This window comes from Schistocerca americana, chromosome 1, assembly GCF_021461395.2.
Source record: "Schistocerca americana isolate TAMUIC-IGC-003095 chromosome 1, iqSchAmer2.1, whole genome shotgun sequence".
NCBI lineage: Eukaryota > Metazoa > Arthropoda > Insecta > Orthoptera > Acrididae > Schistocerca > Schistocerca americana.
Genome location: NC_060119.1, coordinates 278151678 through 278169622, shown reverse-complemented (window position 1 = coordinate 278169622; position 17945 = coordinate 278151678). Strand labels below are relative to the sequence as shown.

General features: G+C 39.1%; 1 protein-coding gene across 1 annotated transcript in view; it reads left to right on the top strand.

Annotated features, from left to right (window-relative positions):
- The window catches only part of LOC124622002 (protein LLP homolog), a 38763-nt gene extending 24836 nt beyond the window's left edge, over window positions 1–13927 (top strand). The window contains exon 3 of the mRNA XM_047147556.1: window positions 13527–13927. Within this exon, the coding sequence (XP_047003512.1) occupies window positions 13527–13765 (239 nt within the window). The 3' untranslated portion in view covers window positions 13766–13927. The remainder of the gene's footprint in view (window positions 1–13526) is intronic.
- The last annotated feature ends 4018 nt before the right edge of the window (window positions 13928–17945 follow it).

Here is a 17945-nt window from a genome sequence, read left to right as displayed (position 1 = left end):
CCTTCAAACAATTCATCACTGGAATTCAGCCATTTGTCATACTGTGGGACCAACTTCTATATCCCTGTGTCTTAGAAATCTGTTGCCAGGGATTGGAATCGTTGTGTAACAACCATCTCTACCTCTATGTCAGTTTGGATATGGTGACTCCGAACGGATAGGACTTTCTCTAGGTTCCGGAACTTGGGGGAGAATTTGTTCAGGAGAACTTCAGTGAAGTTTGGAAGGTAAGAAATGAGGTACCGGCAGAAGTAAAGCTGTGATGGTGGATCGTAAGTTGTGCTTTGATATCTCAATGGGTAGAGCACTAGCCACCTAAAGCCAAACAACCCGGAGTAGAGTCTAGCCCTGGCACACAGTTTTAATCCTCCAGGAATTTTTGTATCAGTGCACAGTCCACTGCAGAGTGTGAAACTTTCATTCTAAGAACAAGTAACAAAATAAATATATGCTTATCGTGCATATTTTCTTGCTTTCATGCGAAATAAGCTGCAAATATACACAAAAATTTTGTTACTGATGTCATTGAATGAATGAGACTCGGCCCTTTTTTTACATTTATTTTATGGTCTTTCCTGTCTCTTGATAATTTGCTAGTGCATGGCATATATTATATAGCAACAATTTCATAAATTAAGTACAAAAATAATTAAAAACAAATATTAATCTTAATTTTCCTCTCTACTAGGAGCACTAGTATCGCTCCAGCTGATAGACAGTAACAACTTTCACAGCATTGAGTGTCGTGGTTGTGTATGTTAGACTATGACTAAGTGAAAACTGGTTGATCTGCAAGCTACAAGGTAACCTGAAACACATTAAGTGTAACAGGTTATGGGTCCAGTTCCAATTGACTGTTGTTGGAGAATCTTCTTCTGCACTGTGTTAGTGCATTTAAGTTTTGAAGAGAAAAATTTTAAGTGCACTAGCAAGTACAGTTAAAAGTAGAGGTTAAAATGTTGACAACTCCTCTTCCATTTCTATAATATTGCCTTCAATGTCATCTCCGTTGTATAGACCCTTATATACTCCTTCCATGGTTAGGACTGACTTTCCATCTGACCTCTTGATATTAATACTGTTGCTTCTCTTTTCTCCAAAAGCCTCATTAATTTTCCTGTAGACTGAACCTATCTTTCCCCTATTTGATCCTCTGCTGCCTTCACTATCTCTTATCTCAAAACTACCCATTTCTCTTCTGCTGCATTCCTTTCCCTATTTTGGCCAATTGTTACCTAATGCTCCCTCTGAAAATCTCAACAGTCTCTGGTTCATTCAACTTATCCACATTCTACATCCTTAATATCCTACCTTACTGTAGTTTCTTTAGTTTTAATCTACTGTCCATAACCATAAATTACGTCAGAATCTCCATCTGCTTCTTGAAATGTCATACAATTTACCATTATATCATCAGTCTGAAACCTTCTGGTGTCTCCAGGTCTCTTCCACTTATACAACCTTCTTTCATAATTCTTAAACTAAGTTTTAGCGATGATTAAATTATGCTCTGTGCAAAATTTTACCAGGTAACTTTCTCTTTCATTCCTTTCCCTCAGTCCATATTCACATACAATTTTTCCTTCTCTTCCTTCCCCTACTATCAAATTCCAGTCCCCAGTACAATTAAATTTCCGTTTCTTTCAACTATCTGAATAATTTCTTTTATATCATCATACATTTCTTCAGTCTCTTCATCACATGTTGAGCTAGTTGACATTTGGACTTATTGTACTGTGGTGATGTTGGTTTTTTTATAGTACCGGAATTTCTTCTATGGATTTTCTGTGCTAGTTGATTCTTAGATTTATAAAATATTTACATTAAATATGTTTCCTGATGGTTCAACAAAAAGACATTCATTTTCATTTCCTCTTGTCAGTAAACACAGGGTGTATACGACCCGGGACAACTGGGAGATCCGGGAAAAACCCGGGAATTTTTTCATCCGGGAGAAAACCGGGAAAAACCTAGGACTTTTTAGAATTCCGGAAATTTTTCATTGTTTTGGTTTTCAGTTAAATTTTTGTAACTTTGACTGGTAAGAACCAATACTCTAACAAAGAATATTACTGTATCTCGCTACTGCAGAATAATACTGCAGCAATAAAAAACGAGCGAGAGAAAATAAAACTTAAGTTGCAAAGGAAATGCACCTAATACAACATCAAAACACATTGCTCATACAAGCGTTTACCAGCAGCAAAATGTGTCAAAGGCTTTAGGAAGACCATGCATGACAACAAATTGCCTCCGATGAGCGTGACATCACAACTGTTTACATTAGATTCGTTTGAGCGGTTGCGAGTGAGCTTATGCGCATGTGCACTTGAGCCGCGTTTCAGTAGTACCTTCTCCCACTTCTGGCTACACACGTGTGGCAGTTAGCAGTATAAGCAATAGCAGCAAGCAGCCAGATGCTATCCGGAAAAATTTTACTGGTGCACCTAAGCTGCCAGATTCACGTTTGCGCAACAGGCCCAGAACTAGGGGGCGGGGGCAAACAGGGGTATCTGACCCGGGCGACAGTTTCAGAGGGGGGAGGGGAGGGGGGTGCCAAATTCATATTATTGAGGAAATAGACCTTGTTTCACAAAGCACCTAGTATCCAACACTCTTTGGTATATCGATTACTCATATGATTTTGAATGCATCCCTGTTGGCTTTTGAACAAATTCTAAGTTGATTTCTGAAATAATCATAAGTTGATCTTTGAATGCGTGCTTAGTGTACATGATGTCTCTGCCAGGGGAATCATTGTCACATCTAGAAGTAAACTTTCCTACAGACCAAAGGGGACAGGTCTATACAAGCTGAGCGGAATAAAGCTGAACGGGTGAATGCCATTCTCCATTTATGTGGTTCATTGGGTTTGCAAATGATTAGTGTTGTTATAATTGCTAGGGAATTCCAGAGATTCAGACTACCAGAGTGGAAATAAACAAATAAAAGGAGTAAAAGGCAACAAATATTGCGTATTGTCTCCTCCGTGTATCCAAGAAAATGAAATTTTGACAGAAAATTTTTGGCCAGACTGCCACACTACTAAGGGCCAGTTATACAGTCCCTGGCTAGCAGCCACTAAAGTTCTATTCTGGGAGTAGTGCGGAAAACGCATTATATGAACACGTAATAATGCCTAACCAGAGAATAAATGCGAGTTAAGTAAAGTTAAGTAAATCGGTGATTGATTGTGGCAGGGTTAGTGAAGTTAACCAGAGAATAAGTTTTGACACTGGCAGGAATAGTTACAGAATTAGTGATAACAAGATTGTTTGTTCTAACAAGGAAGGAGAAGAAATGGGGACTCAAACACAAATTATGGAAGAATATGACGATTCCAAGTTTATATAAAAATTTTGTACTACTGCTTTGCGATCTAATGCTTCAGAAGCTAGAGAGTATGAATGAAATGTGAAACTATTTCCCAACATAAAACTTTTTGCTTGTAGTTGGCCTAATAGGCATTTGATATTGGTACTTCGTGAATTATATTCCATCTGGTTTTGGGTTCAATTTGTATTAACAGCTTTTTTAGTATTAGACAACAACATTTCATTTTTTCAAGTGGCAAAACGTTTGATGAAGTTTGGTGAGATAATAGATCCTTTCACAAAAAGGAAAGGACACCATGTAAAGCTGCAGCAAGGTTAGAGAGAAATTAACGATTGAAGAAATGTGTACTGTCTTGCTTGTCACTTGTCTTTACTCATTTTATGTATCCTATATTTAATTTTAAGTCACACAAAACAGCAAGTTATTAGCTAATAGGCAGTAAAGACTGCAAATTTTGTGAAGAGTACTTGTTCTGCCAGTTACAAATAATCCCATCGAGTATTAATTGCGAGATTTTTTTAAAGAGGGGCAGGATGTCAAACCAGCCGACTGGGAGCAGGAGAGACACCTCAGGACATTTTAATTTCCACTGTCCTGAATATAGTTTGATGGCACCCGTTACAAAATATTACATATTTGAATTCCACAGAGCGAAATTTAGAGACGTGCGACAGAAGAATGCTGTGTGAAGATGCGTGGCACTGCACTTTGGCACACTTACGACCAAATAAGATGTCTTACGTTCCCTCGAACATATATGTTTTATGTATCAGCCTCTTTAGAAAGATGTGTGCTACAAAATGAAGATATTTTATAAAAGTCGATTTTTTTTAAATTTTTGGTGCCCAACCTCAAACGTTTGAGGTAGAGGGAGTGACACTATCTAGTATTGCCCCGGTTTGGAAATACAGTGGATCCGGACCTGATGTACAGAGCAATCTGAGTTGTAGTGGGGAGGTGGTAGTCTCCACGTGACCTGTGTTTACGTTAAGTGATTTTGCTGTTTCCTCTTCGTTTATTGCTCTCACGTCAAATGAAAACAAAACAGATGTCTTGGCCGGGAGCTATCAAGTGAATTAAAATACATTCACATAATTACGGAAGGCTAAAATATGTTGTTAGTTTCAGATTTTATTTTGTTTCCACCTTTTTGACAGTCAAGCGTTGAGCGCCTTGCAGAACAATGAAGTTATTTTTGATGATTTCTCAAAGAAATTTGACTTTTGTTAATCTTTTCTGCTGAGGCAGTCAATTTATTTGAAATGAAGTGTTTAATTCCACACTATTCGCTCGTTTCAACTGTTAACTGTATTTCAAGTTCACGTTTTCATCTTCTAGCACATATGGCATTATGCCTTCATAAAGAGGCAAAAATTAGATAATACAGTACTGGTACTCCAAGAAAATTCCAATGCTCTTGGAGTATCCTCTAATGTCTTGTTTCTTTTATGCCATAATGTAAGATCTTTTAATGTTTTACACGTACGAACGTACGGGCTTCCTGCGTCATCGTAGCTGCGGAAGCACGGCGACACCTGTTATCTGGCATTCTCTGGCAACTGCTGAAGCGAATCTATTTTTAACAGGTCGCGGGAAAATATTCGGAATGGTTCTTTGAAAAGCGTTACTTTCGAAGTAAATTTCCTTTTATGCAAGAAGAACTCTGTGGACAATGTCCGATGAATTTCTTAAATCACAGAGCATTTGACTCTCATTCAAAAACCAAATCTTTTAGGATGACCATTTACAATATTTTTGAGCCCGGAAGATCAGACATTTATGTTGTTGTTAAAAATTTTACTAGAACTTTGTGTGATGTATCTTAAAGTGTAACACACGAAAAAAAAATAAACATTATATGTGAAAGCTTAGCTTCTCTTGCAGCTTATTAATCTTAGAGACCAATATTATATGTAAAAGCCTTTCTTTTCTTGTAGCAACACTATGTATATTAATTTAAACCATTATCTTATCCTATTTGTGTGTTAGTGCTACTTAAAAGTGATGTTGCTCTTGGCTGACTATATTATGTGCCCTATGCTCTGAATATCCGCTGTCATCGGCTGGCGAGATTGTTTGTCATGTGCTATGACTAGCTTACAAAAGCGCATCGCAATCTCTATTTCAGTCCTTCGGAAAGTAACGTGCGGTGTTTGGTGGAATTGGAATTTATACAGGGTGATTCAAAAAGAATACCACAACTTTAAAAATGTGTATTTAATGAAAGAAACATAATATAACCTTCTGTTATTCATCATTACAAAGAGTATTTAAAAAGGTTTTTCTTCATTCAAAAACAAGTTCAGAGATGTTCAATATGGCCCCCTCCAGACACACGAGCAATATCAACCCGATACTCCAACTCGTTCCACACTCTCTGTAGCATATCAGGCGAACAGTTTGGATAGCTGCTGTTATTTCTCGTTTCAAATCATCAATGGTGGCTGGGAGAGGTGGCCGAAACACCATATCCTTAACATGTCCCCATAAGAAAAAATCACAACCCCCATAAGAAAAAATCGCAGGGGGTAAGATCAGGGCTTCTTGGAGGCCAGTGATGAAGTGCTCTGTCACGGGCTGCCTGGCGGCCGATCCATTGCCTCGGGTAGTTGACGTTAAGTTAGCTACGGACATATAAGTGCCAATGTGGTGGCGCTCCATCCTGCTGAAATATGAATTGTTGTGCTTCTTGTTCGAACTGAGGGAACAGCCAATTCTCTAACATCTCCAGATACTGTAGTCCAGTTACAGTAGCACCTTCGAAGAAAATGGGACCAAAAACTTTATTGGCTGAAATGGCGAACAAATGTACAACTAAATGAAACTTTATAGCTCCCTTAATTCGCCGACAGATAGTGCTTAGCTCTGCCTTTTGTCGTTGCAGAGTTTTAAATTCCTAAAGTTGTGCTATTCTTTTTGAATCACCCTGTACTTTCGTAATACGAAAATATGCAGTGTGCATGTTGCTGCACCTCAGACATCTTTCCAAAACATGTTTTTTCCCCCCGAGTTTCGTCTTCTAAAGTGCCTGGAAATTCTACGCCGGTGTATAAAATCACAACCACTGAAAGGATTGATAAGTTATGAGGAAAATTATACTGTTACTTAACATGGAAAAAGTGTGTTTTCATCTGGGAGAAAGTGTGTTTTTAACCGGGAAATTCGGGAATTCTTTTTTTTTCTCGGCCACGTACACACCCTGAAACAGTGTTTGAATTGATTGTGTCAGAGTTATTCATAATGCAAAAATACCATCATCATTAGTCATTTGACATACTTTGTTGGATAAAGGTCTATAATCCGGAGTTCTCCATGCATTAGGGTCTTCAAGTATCCATATCCATATTGCATTTTCATGTTTCCTGATGCCAGCTATCTACCTTTTAGATAATTGCCTCGGTCTTCCTTATTCATTGTAATCCAGCATAGACTTTCCTTGCTCTGTCAGCTGTCCTCAGCTGTCCATTCGTCTGGCCTGTCTGTATATCCTGCCCCCCCCCCCCCCCCCCCCACCTACTTTTTATTTTCATTACAATCGTAATCATTTCTTCCACTGCAGTTTGCTCGCTGATTCATTTCTTTGTTTCCAGTCTCTCCTGAGCTGTCACCAGTTTCCTTCTCTCTCTCTCTCTCTCTCTCTATCTCTCTCTCTCTCTCTTTCTTTCCCATTGAAAGTCAGTGTCTTAGTGCCACAAGTAAAAACTGTTAATACACACAGTTTTTTTTTTTTTTTTACAATGGGAGTATCTCTTATCTCTGTGATTAGGTCCAAAGGGATATGAGAGTTGATCAGCTTTTGTGTCATCGTCTGTCTTGTAGTATCATTTTTATTGGGCATGGGGGGACATGGGGTCAGCACACTGCTCTCCCATCCATTTTCAGCTTGCCTGACATTGGGGCAACTGCTTCTCATTCAGGTAACTCCTCAGTCGATTCCATAGGGATGAGTGCACCACTTTCCGGTCCCTTTCTCACAGGAAAAATCACTGATAGTACTGGGAATTTAAACATAATCCCCCACACAAGGTAGTAAGACATGCTGACTTCTTGGCTACAGAGGCAAACCAAACACTGATTTTAAAGTTTCCTTGTGAAGCACATTGGGAGCTTATTTCTGAAAACTGTTCAGTTTTTGAAGAGCATTAAAGGTCTTATTTACTCTTCCATTAGTTTATTTTGCTGTCCGTGTAGTCATTGTTTTCAGTTGTCCTAAGTACAAAAACTAGTCAGCTGGTTCTCTAATTCATTGTTAATTTATATTTAGTTTTCTTGTTGGTGTTTTGATTACACTTTGTTTTAGTCATATTATAACTGATTTTCATGCATAACTTCAAACTTGCTATATTAACCTTTGATTGTAAGCCTGCTTTTCTTCAACACCACAGATTTTATGAGACACAGATTATTTACAAATAAGTGACATAAAGTAATAATTCCTCACTCTTCTGGAAATATACACAACAAAGAACTTGTGTAGGTGGGCCAATACAGTGCTCTGGAAGTTTGTTGAATAACTCACTTGTCAGTGCAGACCAATTTGCAGATTCGGCTGGAAAGGCTTGAATATGAAACACATTCTCAGTGTGCCTGTAGACCATGGATTTGTTCACTGAAATCACAACTATGGGTTAAATAGTGACCTAAGACAGTACCGCATTGGACAGAGAAGTAAATCTCTGTGCTAACCAGACGTAATGGTATGTAAGATCACAGTCCTGTAAGATCACAGTCCAGGAGAAAACCACAATGAGCAGGGATATCGTCAGTAGGTCCATTGGGGAGATTGCTGTGAACATCAGCTGTTTGTAACACATGAGTCATGGTAGTCTGTGGCAGCCCTTAAATCTGCTGCCGGTGTATGTATCATTCCACGCTGTGTCTGGAAACCTTGATGGATGTATGCATAATTTGTTCTGCTTGCATTCAAATGTAAGCTGTGTGAAAATAAGTTCTTGTAGCAGCAAGCTACATTCCAACTCTATACCAATGAAGTTGTCTATGGTGCAAAAATGAATGTGTTTATGTGATATTCTGTTTGTTTATTTTTTCCCCGGTACTGTTAATCCTAATCGTAGATTCCACGTTGGTGAATGTAGAGCGATTGAGTCTCACTTGTAAGTTCTGGTCACCTTAATTGTTCATTCTAGAAACATCTAAGGAATCATTGTAAAGAATTTGTTTTCTTTTCCATTCACTTGAAATTTTAATATTTCATGTTAATAGTGATTTGCCCTGACAATTCATTTTTGACCTCTTTTACAATTTTGATGAATTTCTTAATGTAAATTGAAACTATTTAGTGAGATATGAGAAAAACTGGAATACTCTCTAAACACAGGAATAGTAGTGAGCAGAAACAGCAAAATATCTAAGGTAACTGAAGCCTTTTAAACATAGAATACTTGAAACTGTAGAAGATTGAACTCGGGATTAAGACAAAGTAAGGAGAAAAGAGGGGGGAGAGGAGGGTGGGTAGCAAAAAGGGTAGAAAATAGCTGCCACCAATAGAGGGAGTCAGCAGCTCGTGGTCTAGTGGCTAGCGTTGCCGCCTGTGGATCACAGGGTCCCAGGTTCAATTCCCGGCCGGTTGGGGATTTTCTCTGCCCAGGGACTGGGTATTTGTGTTTTCCTCATCATTTCATCTTCATCATCCTCATTCGTGACAGTGGCTAGACTGAACTGTGAAAAAAAAAGAGGACTGTGTAAGAATTGGGGATTTGTATGGTCACTGACGATTGCGCAGTTGAGTGCCCCCCCCCCCCCCCCCCCCGCCCCCCCATCATCATCATCATCATCATCATCATCATCATCACCATCACCATCATCATCATCACCATCACCAACAGAGGGACTAGTGCAATGTAAGGAGAAGGCTGTGGCATAGATCAGTATTTATTAGAGAGAGTGACTCCCGGTTACAAACAGAAATCTATGAAATTTCCCCCAAATGTTACAAGTTTTCGAAAAAGGAAACAAAAGAAACATTCTGTTAGCTTCCAGGAAGCATGGAAATTTGAAGGACTTAACTAGCAGATGATGCACTCAAAAAGTGTCTGCAGTGGGGATAATCTGTATTCAAATTGAACATTGCTCAGTGAGACAGGGATTTATCCTGTGATGGGAAGACCATCCAAATTATGATACTTCTGGACTGCAAAATGTCAGTGTGCCATATATCAGTGTTATTTTATATTTTAATGTGAGGGCAGCTGTCTTTTCACCACCTCACTTGCCATCTAATAGAACGATGTGGCACAGAGTTTCAAAATTCTGTTTGGTGTAAAGGTGAAGTGAAGAGTGTAGTTAATAACCGGGTCCTTAATAATGTGTTGAAAGAAAATTGTAAGCTGAATATCTTTGTGTGTGTGTGTGTGTGTGTGTGTGTGTGTGTGTGTGTGTGTGTGTATATTGTGGAAAGTTTCACAAGTATATGTGAAGGCTTTTGTCACCATAGTCACTATCCATAAAATTGACTGCATTGTCAATATAAGGGGTGTAATGGGTATAAGTGCAGATATTTTTATACATTGTACCTTAATATGTACACACATCAGTGTGTTGGTGTCTTTTTTTTTCCCTGCATCAAACAGTGTTCTCACAAACACGTTACAAACTTTATGATGTGATGTTGGCTGTATGGTCGTAACTGCATCACTAAGTGAACTGTGCCTGTCAGTGTAGACTAACCATTGTGAGTGCACGCATCGGCACTTCAATATGTGACCTGCTGCCCTGGGGAAAATAAATATTAATGGCTTGCTCTTGCCAGAATAATTGGAGGTACTAACCAACCTAAAAACATATGATTTGTAATAGCTGTAATTATTATTCTGCTAATGTAAATACTGTTGTTAAAGTTCTCCGATGTTTCAGCCACTGTTGCAAATGGCCTTACTCAGTGTGTTTTGCCTACTGCCAAATGAGAAAACTTTTGTTATCTACTAATGGAAGAAGCTTTTTTCATGGTCTGTTAGCATATTGAGAATAAGCAGGAGGGGTGTTAGACACTCTTCATTTGTATTTCCTTTATTTATTGTTATTGTTCTATGAAAAGGCAGATGCAGTGTTGCTGCAGTAAGCAAGAGAGAGGAACTTATAGCTATGAGTTCCTCTCTCTTGTCTATTGCAGTGTACATTTTAATGGAGGCACTTGAAAAAACAGTTCCCTAGTTCACCCCATTACAACCAGAAAGCTGATTCCAGTACATGGATAATACCTTCATTATCTGGCCACATGGAGAGAAGCACAGCTACAGAACTTTCACAAATAGCTTAATTAGCAGCACAGCAAAGTCAAGTTTACTATGGAGATAGAAAAGCATGTGGTGCTGCCTTTCCTCTGTGTGGAAGTTTACCAGAAGCCTAATGGTAAACTGGACTACAAAGAATTGAGACACCTCCCCCCTATCCTGCCGCACGTACAGGTACCTGCATGTCTCCTCCCACTGTCCTACACAGAAGAAATCTACTTTGCACACTTTAACAAAGAGGGTCCATGGCATCAGTGATGAAGTACATCTTAGGGTGGAACTGCAGAACTTTAGGTCCATCTTTGGAGCCAATGGTTATGGGATGAAGATGAGAGACAAAATTATGGGGACAGAGGATGAAGGCAATAGTGAAGAGCAGAAGGAAGCACTATGCTTGCCCTGTTAGCACATTTACCAGGGCTCACTGAATGTGTGGCCAAACTTCTCTACCATGCAGGTATCAAGCCATTTTTGTGAAGCAACAGCAAAATACGAGATGTTCTTGGCTCATCAAAAGCTACAGTCAACAAGCTACATATTGCTGGTGTCTTCAAAATCAGTTTCGAGTGAGGACTCGTATACGAGGTGCGGCTAGAAAAAAACCGGACTGATGCTGGAAAAAACATTTATTTACAATTATTTACAATTTCATGTTATCTCCTTCAATGTACTCTCCTCCTCGGTCTCTACACTGCTCCATACGAATTTTCCACTGTTCATAGCAATGCTGCAGATCATTTTCGGTAAGTCCATACATTACTTCCGTCGCTTTTTCTTTTACTGCTTCAACAGTCTCAAATCTAGTTCCTTTCAAAGCTGACTTGACTTTAGGGAAAAGAAAAAAGTCACAGGGGGCCAAATCAGGTGAGTAGGGTGGATGATCTAAGATGGGAATGTTGTGTTTTGCCAAAAACGTCTTCACTGACAACGCACTGTGAGCTGGGGCATTGTCTTGGTGAAGGATCCATGACTTTTTTCTCCACAAATCGTTCCGTTTTCTCCGTACTCGCTCACGTAGGGTAGCCAGGACGCTAATGTAGTAATGCTGATTCACTGTTTGTCCCTCTGGTACCCAATGTACACAATCCCTTTGATGTCAAAAAAAACAATCATCATTGCCTTGAATTTCGATTTTGACATTCGTGTTTTTTTTTTTTTTTTTTTGTCGTGGAGAACCAGGAGTTTTCCAATGCATCGATTGGCGTTTAGTTTCGGGATCGTAAGTAAAAAACCACGATTCATCGCAAATAACAACATTTTGTAAGAAGGTGGGATCACTTTCAATGTTTTCCAGGATGTCAGAACAAATCATTCTTCGGCGTTCCTTCTGTTCAATTGTGAGACACTTTGGAACCATTTTTGAACACACTTTGTTCATGTTGAAGCTTTCATGAAGAATCTGCCTAACACTTTCCTTGTCAACTCCTGTTAACTCAGACACTGCTCTGATTGTTAAACGGTGATCTTGTCGAACAAGTTTACCGATTTTTTTCAATGTTTGCATCAGTTTCTGCTGACAATGGTCTGCCAGTGCGAGTGTCATCACTGGTGTCTTCGCGGCCATCTTTAAATCGTTTAAACCACTCAAACACTTGTGTTCGCGATAAACAATCATCGCCGTACACTTGTTGTAACATTACAAATGTTTCACTTGCAGATTTTCCTAGTTTGAAACAAAATTTGATGTTAACACGCTGTTCTTTCTGTACACCCAACATTTTCCGACGCACAGACAAAACGTCAACTACTTAAAACAGACGCCACGGGCAGACTGAGTGCAGGAGGCAGATGAAACTCGAGCAGTAGGCGGAGCGAGAGTCACGTGACAGGCCACGCGACTTTCAGCCTTATTGCATTCGTTTTATTGTTTCACCAGTACTAGTCCGGTTTTTTTCTAGCCACACCTCGTATGTAAGTGAGATGGCACAACCTATCAGCACATGAGTATCTGAACATGAGACACATCCGCCTAAGACAACACGCCAAGTCAGCGGTGGTAGAAAAACAGAGTGAGTGTGGCAAACAGACAGTATTTTGAGATGCCTGTGTACTAGTGAAGCAGCCACTTACCACGAGGAGGAATATTAGAGGGGTGTTAAAAATAGCCACGCAACCCACTGACATGAATAGAGGAGACAGGTACAGGCTTCCAGCATCTTGGCTGCCAGCACCAATAGCAGTAAATAAAGCAAATGCCAATCAGTGAAGTCTTATTTTCTCCAGTAACATGAAACAAAAGAAACACGAATAAAGGATGTGCAAGATCCCTCCTCCTCATCCTCAGTGCCGTATCAGATCACGAAAACGTCGTCTTCCATTAGTATATATGAATTTACGTTTTCTCATTCAGTAGCAAGCAAATCACCCTAAGAAAGGTCATTTGCAACAGTGGCTGAAACATCGGAGAATTTTATACCTTGACATGGTGGTCACATACCCAGAAGAATTTGATTCATAGTTTTACAAGTCATTTGTCCATTATTGATAAAGTGTTGTGCATGTGAATGCTTTGTAGATCTGTTAGGATGATGCCACAGGACACATCTTGGCTGAGGACTGAACTGGCACCAATAATGCACGGTATCTTCTTGAAGGGGGAGGGGAGGGGGGGTCAAAAAAATTATGAATTGTTTCATGGATTAAGTTAGGCAATATTTTGTACATTTGTTCTTTCCACTCCCTTGCACATTTATGTTTTGTCATTGTTACTCATCTTGTTTCAGGAGATGCAGACAACTAAGGTTGCTCTGATTCTGTCATATATACCATAATTAAGCCATCATGAAATGCAAAATCTCAGTTTGTTGTTGTTCTCACTTTGTTTATTATGAGTCATTCACCCTTCATGTCCACAGTTTCATGCTCTGTATCAAAGTATGACGTAAGCAGGAAACGCTTTTATGAGTGTGCAGTGATTATTACGAATGTCTCCTTTTACAGTGGCAGATCCTAAATCATTGCAAGCGGAACATCCCAGTACTTCTTCATACAGCACACCTCCAGAAGAGGAAATGGATCATGATAAGAAACGAGTGTACAATAAGAAAACTCTCAGGGACCAATATGGTAACTATCCTGTGTGGATGAGTAGTAGAAAGATAAAAGCAATTGCAAGCAAAAACAAAATAACAAAGAAACAAAAGAAGAAGGCTGCTAAGAAAAGGAAGAAGACAAATTGACATTAAATATCTAGTTGTGATACAATTCTAAATGTGGCAGTTAAGTGTTTCTTGACAACATATGTGATCTGTGGATCTAAGACATAAGTTGATACATTGTATTTTGTAAAAATACCATTGTATATTTTTTTATTTAAATATGTTGGAATACATTTAAGTGAATGATTTAAAACATTTGTAATTGTAGAGTTGTCATATATTGTTAAGCATTCCTTAATACCCTGTTTTCAAAAGAGAAGTTCAGTCCATCCAGGACTTCCTTCTCTATGTTCTGGGCTTGTGAACAGAAATGGAGTGCTGCAGCATGTTATAACGATTATTTACTTGGAGAAGCAGTTTGGCATATGTAGCAACCAAAGAAGTGCACATGTTACCTGTTGTTACTGTTCCCTTATAAGTGACACTTCTAGTTGAGACAGGTCAGGCATGTTTGAGAATATAATTTGCTGGAAGTCAGGGACTACAATCTGCAGTTGGCGAAATTGACTATACAGCCATGGCTGGTTATTTGCATTTCCAGTCAACCGTACTTGCAACATCTCTGAATGAATCAGTGTTACAATTATTACACATTTCTTATAGAGGAACACGGAAATGCAGTGAGCATTTATGTGATGATCTTAAACTGTCTTTTATTTTTTGCTTCCTATTTCATACTGTATTAATTATATCACTCATTGCTCTGTGACCACTCTGGACTCAGAAGCTTTTTATCTGTTCATAACTCTGAATCCTGTTTTGACTTTCCACTATCTACTTTGAAACATCCTAGCAGGTCAGAACTCACGGTCTGAATTGGACTCGAACCCAACCACCATGGGTTTTGTGGGTTATACAGGTGTGACTCCTCAACAGGAAGTTAAACAGTAGCATACACTGTTGCAGTTATTCCTTGATTACATTCCAACCCTTCTGAAGTAGTTGTCTTTTTGTGTGTCTATAAGCCTGATAGCACCCCAAAAGGCAGTAAAATAGTGTACTATTTAATCTGTGTTTGTATACAGCCTTTATTAGTAAAGTTCCAGGCCAAATTTTTAAAAAAAATAGAAAATTGCTGTTGCCAATGTTTCTGGAGGTCTTGGAAGAAATAGGGAAATTTTCAATCTGTTTTTTTGTAAGCTCATTTGTGACAGCCCGTTGGATGTTTATGATATCTTGATGAAGCTTTACTTGCAGTCACCATTTCGCTTGGGGAAACAAGAAAAAAATCGCAAGGTGAGGGGTTGGGTGAATATGGTGGATGCAGGAGGGCAATAACAGAATGTCAGGCCAGATACTCAGTAACAGATAAAGCAGTATGAGGTCTTGCATTATCATGCAGGAAGAACCAGTCCTGAGAATGCCACAAATCAGGTTAGCGACGTTGAATTGCTTGTCACAAACATTTCAAGACTTCGATGTAAAGAGTTTGTTTCACTGTTTGATGTTGAGGAACATTAATACCAGAGAATGCAATCAATATTGTCTTTGTTCTCTCAAAGGTTGTGTTTTGACATTTTCTGAGGCTGGTGATCCAGGACTCCAGCATTTAGCACTTTTGATGCTTTGTGTGAGTCATACTGGTAACATCAGCTTTCATCCCCAGCAGTAGTCTTTGACAGAAGTATGGGATCATGTCTAGCTCTGTCCAGTAGTTCAGCAGAAATTCTTCCATCTGTCCTCTTTCTGTTCGTCAGTTAGTGTGTGAGGGAAAAGTTTTGCATTAAGTTTCCTTTTCTGTAAATCCTCGCATAAAATATTATGAGATATATCATGATTCAAATTAAGTTCTTCTGATATCGCATGCACAGTTATGTGATGGTCTTCTTGCGATAACTGCCTTATATGCTCCACATTTGGACCAGCATGTGCTGTAGACGGGCAACCAGCTCTGGGATCAACTTGCACTGAATCTGTGTCTTCACGAAACCTTTTGTTCCAGTCATAAACACGACTTCTTGAAAGTGCCTTGCCTGCATATGCTTGCTTAATTATTGTCCGCATTTCTGTGAAAGAAACAGATGAAAAATGTGGAAAAGGAATTAAAGTTCAGGGAGAAGAAAATGGAGTTTGAGGTGTGACGGTGACTTTGTCAATCTGTCTAATGCCCAAGGACTTGGAAGAGCTGTTGAATAGAGTGGATAGCACCTTGAGAAAAATTTATAAGATGAACAGGAGGAAAAGCCCCATGCTCCCTTCTTTCTGTGTATTTAGATTCAAGCCCCATGCTCCCTTCTTTCTGTGTATTTGGATTCAAGTCAGAAAGTACTTTAGGGATTTTGATACAGTTTTTACTAGTAAGTAGACTAATTATTGAGGAAGGTTAGTGTATATAATTTGTAAATATTTCGAACAAATTGGCTAACTATGATGAATTTGTCAACCATCACTGTAAAAGTGAGGCCATTGCCATCTAGCAGTGAATGGCAGAAATCCTTGAATCCACAGCTCTGTGCAGTGTGATGTAGCCACAGCCAAACTGCGTGCATGCCAGTGTTGTGCTTCCTTTAATGTACCAACAACAGAAGGAATATGTGGAACGCAGTTAGTGTGGATGTGATTTAACATATTCAGATATTATTTGTTTGGTCCCTTTAAAATTAAGCTACATTTTGTGTACAGTACTCAATAACCTAAAGTGCACCAGCCAGAAAGTAGCAGCATTGCTCATAAATGTCGGTGAGTTCATAAGCTTCTTAAAGAAGGAGACAGACGTGGCCATGATCTTGTTGGCAACCAAAAACTGAGAACTGAATGGCATTCAGGAACTCCTTGCAGGTGACTAGGAAATCTTCTACTGGTCATTTGAGGACACATTTTGAAGAAAAAGATGATAATTTCAGGCTGTCAGTTTCTCCTATCATGATCACATTTCTCACTCACTACTCACTGTACATTCTTTGAACAACAGACAGAGTTACTTAACTTTGAAGGATCATAAGCAACCGTTTGAGAACAATTGGATGGTGAAAAAATGTGAATCCACAATTGTGGTTTTTAATTTTTTGTGCTAAGGTAAACCATTTTCTGAAAAATTACTTCAAGGGGTTTTTTTTTTTTCTTTTTTTACATAAGATCAGTTTTTCCAGCAGCGAAGCAGATGACTCAATTTTCAGCTTTCTGCTTCCCTTGAATCAAACCTAGATGCAGACATCATTCTTTGCATGGTAGGATGAATAAGTCATCCACAAAGAGTCTACAATTGCGGCAATGAGTCTGAACAATGAATCACTGAGTAGCAGTAAGATTTACAGGAGGAATAATCTTGACTCCAAACACTGTCTCATAAACACAAGCAGTTGCAGTGTGCTATACTTCCTTTTGGATATATTGCAATGCTTTCTATGATTAGTTGTGTTAAAGAGCTGAGCAGATTTCTTTCGCTTGAACAAAGTCTCTCCTGTGCTGTGCCTTTTGCTGCAATTGGGAGATGAGGATACACAAACCATGGCCTGCACCTGAATAGAAGGAGAAGGAAAGACTAGCTGAGCATCTTGCAGGAAGTGTAAGAAGGACCACAAGCGCAAAAGACAAAATCCTTGTGATTATTGGATTCAGAAGAACACATTTTTTAGGTTAGAGTCAGACAGACAGACAGTATTGAAAGAAATTAGAGCATAACAGAACCATAAAATCTGTAACAGGCCGCGCGGAGTGGCCGCGTGGTTTGAGGTGCCATCTCACGGATTGCGCGGCCTCTCCTGCTGGAGGTTCGAGTCCTCGTTCAGGCATGGGTGCATGTGTTGTTCTTAGCGTTAGTTAGTTTAAGTAGTGTGAGTAGTGTGTAAGTCTAGGGACCGATGAACTCCACAGTTTGGTCCCTTAGGAACACACACACACACACACACACACACACACACTTCTGTAACAGTTTCCAATAAATAAATAAATAAAATTAATTTGTTTCATCAGAATATAATAGGGTTGAAAAACAAGATGGATGTGTTCCTTATATACCTAAATGATGTGGTAAATTCTGAAGTGATGTTTTGTGTCTCCATCAATACTACGTAAGGGTTGGAGAAGTTAAATATCAGGGGTTATAGAGTAGCATCCTTTTTGTATAGAGTTAAAATAAAAAAGGGAGGATTTTGAAATATATGTAGAAGTTGGACACAAAGTCCAGGAGACTTAATGTTGATCAGAACCTAGAAGCTAGTGCTTGAGAGTTATTATTTCAGCAAAATGTATATGCCCTGGG